The sequence below is a fragment of the Cervus elaphus genome, chromosome 9 (assembly GCF_910594005.1).
Source record: "Cervus elaphus chromosome 9, mCerEla1.1, whole genome shotgun sequence".
In the NCBI taxonomy this organism is placed as follows: domain Eukaryota; kingdom Metazoa; phylum Chordata; class Mammalia; order Artiodactyla; family Cervidae; genus Cervus; species Cervus elaphus.
The window spans coordinates 60,729,749-60,741,269 of NC_057823.1; the positions used below are offsets into that span (position 1 = coordinate 60,729,749).

Sequence of the window (11,521 nt, forward strand, 5' to 3'; positions counted from 1 at the left end):
CTCTGCCTCAACCGCACATTCCTATGGCTTTTATTGCAATCCTATTTTGCCATGGATTCTACAACCAATCAGTCTTCACAATCAGGGCTTAAAGTTCCTAGATGAGCAGCAGCACACAAGATGTAGTACAGACTGTTGAAGAATTTTTCAACTCTAAGAGCCTGCCTGTGAAAGATTTCTATTTTCTATTTTCGATTATACAATGATGGTTGAAAAACCTATCTTAATTGTGTGTTCAGTAACAGAAAATCTAATGCAATTTGTAATCATGAATATTCCAGTCAATAAAATGTTAAATACTATTATCTTTATTAAATTACCCTTTCTTTTTTTTTGGTTGGATTGGATTCAGTTCAGTTCAGTTCAGTCGCTCAGTCGTGTCCAACTCTTTGTGACCCCATGAACCGCAGGACGCCAGGCCTCTCTGTCCATCACCATCTCCCAGAGTTTATCCAAACTCATGTCCATTTAGTCAGTGGTGCCATCCAACCATCTCATCTTCCATCATCCCCTTCTCCTCCTGCCATCAGTCTTTCCCAGCATCAGGGTCTTTTCAAATGAGTCAGCTCTTCACATCAGATGACTAAAGTATTGGAGTTTCAGCTTCAACATCAGTCCTTCCAATGAACACCCAGGACTGATCTCCTTCAGGATGTACTGGCTGGATCTCCTGGCTGTCCAAGGGACTCTCAAGAGTCTTCTCCAACACCACAGTTCAAAAGCACCAATTCCGCGGCACATAGCTTTCTTTATAGTCCAACTCTCATATCCATATATGACTACTGGAAAAACCATAGCTTTGACTAGACAGACCTTTGTTGGCAAAGTAATGTCTCTACTTTTTAATATGCTGTCTAGGTTGGTCATAACTTTTCTTCCAAGGAGTGAGTGTCTTTTAATTTCATCGCTGCAGTCATCATCTGCAGTAATTTTGGAGCCCAAGAAAATAAAGTCAGCCACTGTTTCCACTGTTTCCCCATCTATTTGCCATGAAGTGATGGGACCTGATGCCATGATCTTAGTTTTCTGAATGTTGAGCTTTAAGTCAACTTTTCACTTTCCTCTTTCATTTTCATCAAGAGGTTCTTTAGTTCTTCTTCACTTTCTGCCGTAAGGGTGGTGTTATCTTCATATCTGAGGTTATTGATATTTCTCCCAGCAATCTTGATTCCAGCTTGTGCTTCATCCAGACACACGAATACTTCTGGTAACTATAATTATAGAAATAGTCTCAAAGGTCAATAAATAATCCATTACTTGAAAGTTTATTAAAAAGTACAGACAACTGCACTTCTCTCTACCGTAAAGCTTCAAAAGCTCTAGAAAAAGAATCTGGGAACTTGAATTCTCACAAATACTCCATGTCAATCTTCTGATCAAAAATGTTAGCCAAAACAGACTTAAATTCTAAGACATAGGACATACCTATAACTTAATGAATTGCAGAGACTATTCAAAGATATTGGATGATTTCTGAAGCTTGGGAGGAAAAAAAGTATGTTATTTTCTCTCTCATAAATCGTCAAGAGACAGTTCAGCGATCCTGGCAGGCCAGGCAACTCTGCTTTTACTGATCTAGGATATTCATTTGTAGTCCAAGTCTGATGCTCCTCTATTTCTCTTTACCTCTGAAGGAACAAGAAACTGAATGAAATTTGATTGGTCAAAAACTCAATTAAAGTTTGGTTTTAATGGCAGAAATACAGACTGCTAGGAAGCAAGTTTCAAGCTGCTACATATGTGATATCAGATCTGCTCTTTCTTTCATTAAATATTTTCACCTCTAAGAGATAATCTACATGGGAATTACTTTCATTTACTTTCTTTAGTATTAATTCTTAATGAAAGTATCCATTAAAATGTACAAATATGGAGCCACATTATAAAAATGAATTCAACTACTTTCATGGTTTTTTTCATTATAGAATGCATATATAAAAACATTATTCAGTGAATGCTGGTAAATTCATGTATGTATTCTTTTACCTGGACATGAGGTATCTCCACACAGCTGGTCCAGGGAAGTGCAGCTACCACTCTTGACCTTGGATGTGGGGTATCTCTTCAGGGCTGCTCCAGCGAAGCGCAGGCACCGCTCCTGACCTTGGACGTTGGGTATCTCCTCTTGGCCGCTGGCTGTTCCAGCGCCACGCAGCCACCACTCCAAGGTCAGAAAAACCCCAGTAAGATGGTAGGCACTGGAGCGGCTGTGAGGGGATACCCAATGTCCAAGGGCAAAAGAGAAGCCCCAGCAAGACAGCAGGAGCAGCGATTCGCATTTAGAATCAAGCGCTGTTCCTGCCAGGGCTGCTCAGAGGATTCAAACAAGGCTTGTTTTTTGAACCAGGACCCAGGGACCCCACAGAGACTGAGACAGAACTGTGTTTGAGCGTCTCCTGTGGAGGTGTGGGTCGGTGCTCTGCCACAGGGACAGGGGCTCTGGGTGTGGGTATGACATAAGTCCTCTTGGAGGATGTCACCATTAACCCCACTACAGAGCTGCCAGAACTTACCTAGGACTGATAAAAAGACTCTTGGAGGGCACAACAGAACCTTGTGCACCAGGACCCAGGAAAAGGAACAGTGACCCCACAGGAGACTTGCCTGTGGGTGTCCGGGAGTCTCCGGTGAAGGAGAGGGTCGGTGGTTGCCTGCTGCAGGGTTGGGGGCACAGACTGTAGGAGTACATGTGTGGGATCTTACCCCTCGTCCAAGGTAAGGAGCAGCGGCTGCGCTTTGCTGGAGCAGCAGTGAAGAGATACCCCACGTCCAAGGTAAGAGAAACCCAAGTAAGGCGGTAGGTGTTGTGAGACAGCATCAGAGGGCAGACACACTGAAACCACAATCACAGAAAACTAGCCAATCTGATCACACAGACCACAGCCTTGTCTAACTCAATGAAACTAAGCCATGCCATGTGGGGCCAACCAAGATGGACGGGTCATGGTGGAAGGTCTGACAGAATGTGGTCCACTGGAGAAGGGAATGGCAAACCACTCCAGTATTCTTGCCTTGAGAACCCCAAGAACAGTATGAAAAGGCAAACTGATAGGATACTGAAAGAGGAACTCCCCAGGTCTGCAGGTGCCCAATATGCTACTGGAGATCAGTGAAGAAATAACTCCAGAAAGAATGAAGGGATGGAGTCAAAGCAAAAACAACACCCAGCTGTGGATGTGACTGGTGATAGGAGCAAGGTTCGATGCTGTAAAGAGCAATATTGCATAGGAACCTGGAATGTTAGGTCCATGAATCAAGGCAAATTGAAAGAGGTCAAACAGGAGATGGCAAGAGTGAATGTCAACATTCTAGGTATCAGTGAACTAAAATGGACTGGAATGGGTGAATTTAACTCAGATGACCATTATATCTACTACTGTGGGCAGGAATCCCTTAGAAGAAATGGAGTAGCCATCATGGTCAACAAAAGAGTCCGAAATGCAGTACTGGATGCAATCTCAAAAACGACAGAATGTTCTCTGTTCATTTCCAGGCAAACCATTCAATATCACAGTAATCCAAGTCCATGCCCCAACCAGTAATGCTGAAGAAGCTGAAGTTGAACTGTTCTATGAAGACCTACAAGACCTTTTAGAATTAACACCCAAAAAAGATGTTCTTTTCATTATAGGGGACTGGAATCCAAAAGTAGGAAGTCAAGAAACACCTGGAGTAACAGGCAATTTGGCCTTGGAGTATGGAATGAAGCAGGGCAAAGGCTAATAGAGTTTTGCCAAGAGAACGCACTGGTCATAGCAAACACCCTCTTCCAACAACACAAGACAAGACTCTACACATGGACATCACCAGATGGTCAATACCAAAATCAGATTGGTTATATTCTTTTCAGCCAAGGATGGAGACGCTCTATACAGTCAGCAAAAACAAGACTGGGAGCTGACTGTGGCTCAGATCATGAACTCCTTATTGTCAAATTCAGACTTAAATTGAAGAAAGTAGGGAAAACCACTAGACCTTCAGGTATGACCTAAATCAAATCCCTTATGACTATACAGTGGAAGTGAGAAATAGATTTAAGGGACTAGATCTGATAGACAGAGTGCCTGATGAACTATGGATGGAGGTTCGTGACATTGTACAGGAGGCAGGGATCAAGACCATCCCCAAGAAGAAGAAATGCAAAAAAGCAAAAATTAATTAATTAATTATATTTCAAAAATCCCCAGTTTGGGAACAAAAATCCTGAATGGTGCTGCAAAAAAAAAAAAAAAAACCCACAGAAGAGGGTCCCTCCTCAACTCCAGGATCAGGCCTGGCAGCCCTTCCTAGGGGCCTGGGGTGCTCAGGCCTGGCAGAGCCCAAAGGTGTCCCAGCACTTCCCCCAATCCCTGAGGCTGTGGCTGGCATTTAGCAGGTGCTTAAATGGAGCCACCCCAGAGCTTCCGGACACTGGGAGTGGCCATGAAACGGCCCCTGAACTCCCAGGAGCCCTGACCTGGCAGCATTAGCTCACCCTTGATCCCAGACTCAGAGGGGTCAGGTGGCCTCCCACCTGAGGCAAATTTGGAAAACTCAGCAGTGGCCACAGGACTGGAAAAGGTCAGTTTTCATTACAATCCCAAAGAAAGGCAATGCCAAAGAATGCTCAAACTGCCACACAATTGTAGTCGTCTGACGTGCTAGCAAAGTAATGCTCAAAATTCTTCAAGCCAAGCTTCAGCAATATGTGAACCATGAACTTCCAGATGTTCAAGCTGGTTTTAGAAAAGGCAGAGGAACCAGAGATCAAATTGCCAACATCCATTAGATCAACGAAAAAGCAACAGAGTTCCAGAAAAACATCTATTTCTGCTTTATTGACTATGCCAAAGCCTTCGACTGTGTGGATCACAATAAACTGTGGAAAATTCTGAAAGAGATGGGAATACCAGACCACCTGACCTGCCTCTTGAGAAATCTGTATGCAGGTCAGGAAGCAACAGTTAGAACTGGACATAGAACAACAGACTGGTTCCAAGTAGGAAAAGGAGTACGTCAAGGCTGTATATTTTCACCCAGCTTATTTAACTTATAGGCAGATTACATCATGAAAAACTCTGGGCTGGATGAAGCACAAGCTGGAATCAAGATTGCCAGGAGAAATATCAATAACCTCAGATATGGAGATGACAACACCCTTATTGCAGAAAGTGAAAAACTAAAGAGCCTCTTGATGAAAGTGAAAGAGGAGAGTGAAAAAGTTGGCTTAAAGCTCAACATTCAGAAAACTAAGATCATGGCATCTGGTCCCATCACCTCATGGCAAATAGATGGGGAAACAATGGAAACAGTGTCAGACTTTAGTTTCTTGGACTGCAAAATCACTGCAGATGGTGACTGCAGCCATGAAATTAAAAGACACTTGCTTCTTGGAAGAAAAGTTATGACCAACCTAGACAACATGTTAGAAAGGAGAGATATTACTTTATCAACAAATGTCCATGTAGTCAAGGCTATGGTTTTTCCATTGGTCATGCATGGATGTGAGAGTTGGACTATAAAGAAAGCTGAGTGCCGAAGAACTGATGCTTTTGAACTGTGGTGTTGGAGAAGACTCTTGAGAGTCCCTTGGACTGCAAGGAGATCCAACCAGTCCATCCTAAAGCAGTTCAGTCCTGGGTGTTCATTGGAAAGACTGATATTGAAACTGAATACTCTGGCCACCTGATGTGAAGAACTGACTCACTGGAAAAATTCCTTATGCTGGGAAAGATTGAACACAGGAGGAGAATGGGACTATGAAGGACAGATGGTTGGATGGCATCACCGACTCAATGGACATGAGTTTGAGTAAAGTCTGGGAGTTGGTGATGGACAGGGAGGCCTGGCGTGCTGCAGTCCATGGGGTCGCAAAGAGTCAGACATGACTGAGCGACTGAACTGAACTGAACTGATTTTTTTTACTTAATAAATTGTTTAAAAAAATTTAACAGAAGAGTACTTGATTTACTATATTCTGTTAGTTTCAGGTATACAGTAAAGTGATTCCATTATATACATATATGTATGCACATATGCATATATACTTTCTCATATACTTTTCTTCTAGGTTATTACACATATCAAGTATAGCTCCCTGTGCTATGTGTTAGTTGTTTACTGTTTATCCATCGTATATATGGTAACCTTTCCCTTCTCCAGGGGATCTTCACAACCCAGGAAATGAACCAGGTTCTCCTGCATTGTAGGTGGATTCTTTACCAGCTGAGACATAAGGGAAGCCCATTGTATATATAGTATTTTTTATATGTTATTCCTGAATTCCTAATTTACCCCTCTCTGCTCCTCGCCCCCCCCCCACACACACACCTTGTTGGTAACCAAAAGCTTGTTTTCTGTATTCTTCAGTTTATTTATATTTTGGGAATAAGTTAATTTGTATCATTTTTTTAGATTCACATATAAGTGATATCATATGCATTTGTCATTCTCTGTCTGGCTTACCTCACTTAGTATGATAAATGAGCCCCATCAGCATTGCTGCAAATGGCATTTATTTCACTCCTTTATATGGCAGAGTAATTTTCCACTGCCTGTTTATATGTGTGTGTGTTGTTACCCAAATGTTATTGCCTGGAGATATACCAATATTCACTTATATAACCAATTAACAGCTACTGACATTAAGCTTCTACAAAATTCCCATCAATAATGTGTAAAATTTATCCACCAATTGATAGACACTTGAATTGTTTCTACATTATGACTATTATGACTAATGTTACTATGATATTATTGAATAAGTTTTTTTATAGACTTCTATTATCATCTCTTCTAGGTAAATTCCTAGGAATGGCAGGTATATGTTGAACTTTACAAGGAAATGCCAAATTATTTTTCAAAGTAGATGTACCTTTTTATATTCTCATCAACGATGTATGAATATATTGGTCTTTCTATCCCAGGAATTCACATCCTGTGCCCTGACTCAGACTTGCCCAAAGCTGACTGGTCCCGAGAGGCATCTGAGAACTTTAAAAACAGACCATTGCCCAGGCCTTGCCCACACACACTTGTTCCACAGTCTTGGTTACAGACTCCTACAAAGGTTTCTAGCTAATGTCAAGTACTGGTTGTAAAATTGTATAATAGTTTTACATGATGTAACCATTAGGGGAAACTGGTCAAACTGGATTTCTCTTATTATTTCTTACAATTGTAAATCTACAATTATCTGAAAGTAAAAAAGAAAGTAAAATAAAAAATATTTTTCAATTGACTATAATTCAATTTTGGTATTGAAAGATATGAAGGGTCAAAGGTATATGTGTAATTATAGTTCACAAAACTCTTCTTGCTTAAATCTTCTTGTACCTTTCACATATCCTCTCTATCTTAAAATCTATAATAATTTTTTTTTTAAAGTGACTCTCTTCCCCATAAATCTGGATTCATCAGATCAAGTTGTCCCCAAGACTCCTGCTGAGGGAAGATCTATTGAGGGGTGTTTGTGAAGCATCTCTCAAGAACTACTTGACAGCCCCTGTGAAGGCAAAGAATATCCCTGTGTTTTATCTGTCCTGGGGCTTCTGTCTTTCCCCGCTGAGCTCCTTTCTGTATCAAGAAGAACAGCTAAGAACAGCTAAGAACAACTTAGCTGGGGAAACTAAGGAGAGACTTGAGGAGACAAGGTGAAGAAGATAGTTTCAAAAGCTGCTGGTCTCCTCTCCATGATCTCTGTGTCAGGTGGTTGAGGTGCGGATCAAGGGCGTTAGCCCTGGTGTGCAGCACTGCTGGGAGGGCAGCCCCAAGTGTGCACGTTTCCCTACATGTAGCCAGGTTCCTTATGAGCGGATGTACAGAGCTGGGAAGGAAGGTAAGCAGCCTCTTTTCCATGCAAACAAGACTCTGTCCCATGCTTTTCTCAGGTATCTATGCAGCCTACAGGTTGTGTCTTGAATTTGAGGGTTGGAAGAAGAAAAAAGGAAATGGTTCACCTAAATTAGTAATCTAGGGGACTGGAATGGTTCCTTTACCAAAGATTATGTGTGTGGACTATAGATTCTGTTTATCTATTTATAGGAAAAATCAGAATTTTTCTCTGTTCATGAGTTATCAACCATTATAAAGTTTTCATCTACTGACTTGATAAAATGTCTTTCTTCTCGTCACGGATCAAAGCTATTTTCATCATTTTCTTTGCATTTCTTCTTTGTTCTGGTGAGTAAATTTTCCAGTCCTGAGTTAAACAGACCCTAGAAAATTCAGTAAACAACCACTGAAAACCAATTTTATTGAGTTTGTAATACTTAAACTGGTAAAGTGAAACTGAACATGTGACAAATGTCTTATTTTAAACTGCAGCAGTCGCTGCTTTTCTTCATTTCCCACATTAGACAAGTGAATACAGTGTAGTGGGTTCGAATGAACAGTAGGTTTTATGTTTTCATTCATCTGTAACTCAAGAACTTTAAATTCTTCTTCCTTTCAGGGGCTCAATTCCATTGTTGTTATATGCAAACTGTGAGGAGAAATGATTTCTTCTAGATCTGGTATTTCTTGACAATTTGATTGATGTTTGCCAGCTGATTCCTCCTTTTCAAGGCCTTGTGTAAGAAGGGAACTCATTGTTGACTGTGTCACTGTGTTACCTTCCTTAAAGCTTATGGTGGCTAAAGAATTTATACAGTGAGGTTACCTTAGAACAAATAACTGTTTAATGAAGTACTGATTAATTTCTTCATAATTAAGTGACTTCTAAAGCATTGTTTTCTTTGATGAGGATCTCAACTACAAAGATGAAAAGACAATGGTATCTCTAAAGCAAGGTGATGGGAATAGTTAAAAAAAAAATACAGGAAATTCCCTGGCAATCCAGTGGTTAGGACTCCGTGATACCACTGCATGGGGGGATGAGTTCAGTCACTGGCTGGAGAACTAAGATTCTATATTTCTTAAGGTATGGCAAAAAAAGAAAAAGGACAGTACTTTTCACACTGTGAGATTAATCTGGGAATTAAAAGGTGTTTTTTGATTTTGTTCTATTTTGTGAATTTAGTGTTTTGCTGTCATATTTTGCATTGTTAGTATAGGCAATTTTCATTTCTGCTACTAAGATGTGTCACTTACTACCAGAGATTATGCCTGCTTTCATCCTATATCATTTTTATCTCTTTTTTCCCAGAAGCTTTCCTCCGATATAAAATAAATATGGATAAGGTAAGATAACACTTAAGTCTTTAGGAAGTTAAAAATGATAAATTAATAACATTTTTATGTTGTAAATTTTAACAACAAAATTGTGTGGTCTTTTTGTAAAGTATAATAGACATAAAAAATATTGACAATATTTTACATTTTAAGTGGGTAGTGGTTCTATTGAGGTTTGTTCTTAAACTTATATACAGAATATATTTATCCCATTTAGATGTGTGGCATTTCATATTAGACTTGAAGAATATTTTTTACTCTGTGTTATTTGATAAGTTTCATGTTTTTGTTTAATATTTTGCAGACAAACTGTATGTGGTTCATACTTTCATCATATGTTTGTACTGGAGAACATGAGCCAGTCTGTGCAACCAATGGTCAAACTTACCGTAATATATGTATGCTCTGCAGTGAAAAGATGTAAGAATATGACAGTAAATATTTTCTCTTCCAAAGTAATCAGGAAGTCATTTCAAAAGAATAGGAAAATTCATAGTGCTGATAACCTAAACACAGCATATGCACAAAATAACTGTCATAGCCATACATAAAAGATGTCCTGTACATACTTGTACTTTTCCTTAAAGTTCTAATTTCTAAAAAGGAGTACTGCTTTAGAGCTCTTTACATAATCATGCAGAATGTTCTGAAAATCAATTATTATCTACTAACAGCAGACTAATGTATGATAATTCAGAAGCCCCGAGGCTCCACAGTAAATATTGGTATTGCCATGAGCAGATCTTCAGCTTCAGCAACTATTAACTGACACAGGACCCTATGGGTGTAGTCTACAATCAATCACAATGCACCATTCCTTCTAGAAAGAGATTCTTCTGATGGTCCCCTAAACCCCCAAGATAACCTTTCAAACCTTTCCCAGACTGCAGGGTAGTCTATGACACTTCTACCAAACTTTGTCATCTCCTTCTCAAGGACCACAAATACATTCCCTGATCATCCCCTTTCTCGGGTACAGCAGATTCAAAGTATGAGCCAGTTTCTACAATAGCAGAAACTCAGGGCCAGAAACCAGATGCGGCCCAGTTCCTTACAGAAGAGGAGCACAGCCACTCCATCCTGTCCCAAGTTCAGACTCCTTCTCATTAGGAAGCACTTGATACACTTATCATGAAGTTTAAAATACCATCTTGCTAATTTGTTTTTCTTTCTCTTTTCTCTATAGGCTTCTTCGTAAAAATTTTGAAGTTGCTCATTTTGGTGTTTGTTGAATTTTGATGAAGATATACACCCTTATAGCTCTGATGTGATCTCATTTTGCAGTCAGTTCTACAATTAGAATTTGATTTCTCTCTACTGGGTCCTTAAATTCACAGATGATCAGATAAATCCTCTTATGGAACATGAGATGGAAAATAGAATTTCAAAGTTACTGCCAGTTCAAAGATTTTTTGATTTCAGGACTTTGATTCTCCATGTTTGATTATTCAGTGACAGTTTGAAAAATAGCTTAAATATTCGTTTGATATCATAAAACCTAATACAACTTAAAATCTTAAATATTTCATTCAAAAAAGTTAATGATTTAGTCTTTTTAAAAATCTTTTTTTTATAATAAAGGGTATATTGTCCATTAGGATGTAAAAATACATTCACCTAGTTGTACAATCTTTTTTTTTTTGCAGATGCTTCTAAAATAATTCTTCAATAAACATGGTATATTGATATATGTGTTATTTAATTTTTATTCAATAAACTACATAAAAGCCTACTGAGAGCTTACAGTGAACAATGTCAGTTTGGATTCATGATCTCTGAAGAAGAAGAAGATTTAGCTTTGGGACCAAGGACCAAGCTTGATCACTCAAAAGCTATTGTGTAGCAGAGTTACCTTCTGACAGAGACATCAGAAGAGAGACAGAGAGTGCCCTGACTCACAAGTCTTATCAAGGTCTTATATACTTTTACCAGACCCACTCCCACAGCAGACATCTTAAATTAACTAGATTAGAACTAACAATGGAAAGGTCTTACCAGACCAACTCCCACAATATAGTCTTAAGATAACAAGATTAGTCAGAAACTTCTTGTTAAGGAGAAACATGACCTCCAGCAAGATACATTGTCATATTGACTAAGACAAAGCAAAGTAGAAAACAAGGTTTGTCCTTTTCTCCTTGAGGGCTCTGGACTCCTTTCTCCTCCTCCTCCTCCCCCTCCCTCTCCTCCTCTGGGACAGTGGACTTCTTATCAACCTGCCTAGAAAATGACTCTCTCATCCCTCCCTTTTCTTTTAGGAGAATTACGTTGCCAAGGGAAAGGGGTATCATTTTTATTCCATAATTACTTCCTGCTGTAGAGGGGCATCATCCCTAAATTATTGAGGCAACATATTCTCCCAACCCTGATA

At 39.5% G+C, this 11,521-nt stretch overlaps 1 protein-coding gene across 1 annotated transcript; it reads left to right on the forward strand.

Annotated features, from left to right (window-relative positions):
• Positions 1 to 8,025: 8,025 nt before the first annotated feature.
• On the forward strand, positions 8,026 to 10,880 carry LOC122700701 (sperm-associated acrosin inhibitor-like). Its single transcript, XM_043913779.1, has 4 exons — positions 8,026 to 8,160; positions 9,125 to 9,159; positions 9,455 to 9,570; positions 10,337 to 10,880. Exons 1-4 carry the CDS (start codon positions 8,094 to 8,096, stop codon positions 10,380 to 10,382), a joined length of 264 nt encoding a protein of 87 aa, XP_043769714.1. The 5' UTR covers positions 8,026 to 8,093; the 3' UTR covers positions 10,383 to 10,880.
• The last annotated feature ends 641 nt before the right edge of the window (positions 10,881 to 11,521 follow it).

Excerpts from the sequence above, each read along its gene's own strand:
- LOC122700701 (XM_043913779.1), top strand. The coding sequence starts at position 8,094 with ATGTCTTTCTTCTCGTCACGGATCAAAGCTATTTTCATCATTTTCTTT. Across the intron at positions 9,160-9,454 it reads ATAAAATAAATATGGATAAG|ACAAACTGTATGTGGTTCAT; the intron begins GTAAGATAACAC and ends AATATTTTGCAG. Across the intron at positions 9,571-10,336 it reads ATGCTCTGCAGTGAAAAGAT|GCTTCTTCGTAAAAATTTTG; the intron begins GTAAGAATATGA and ends TTTTCTCTATAG.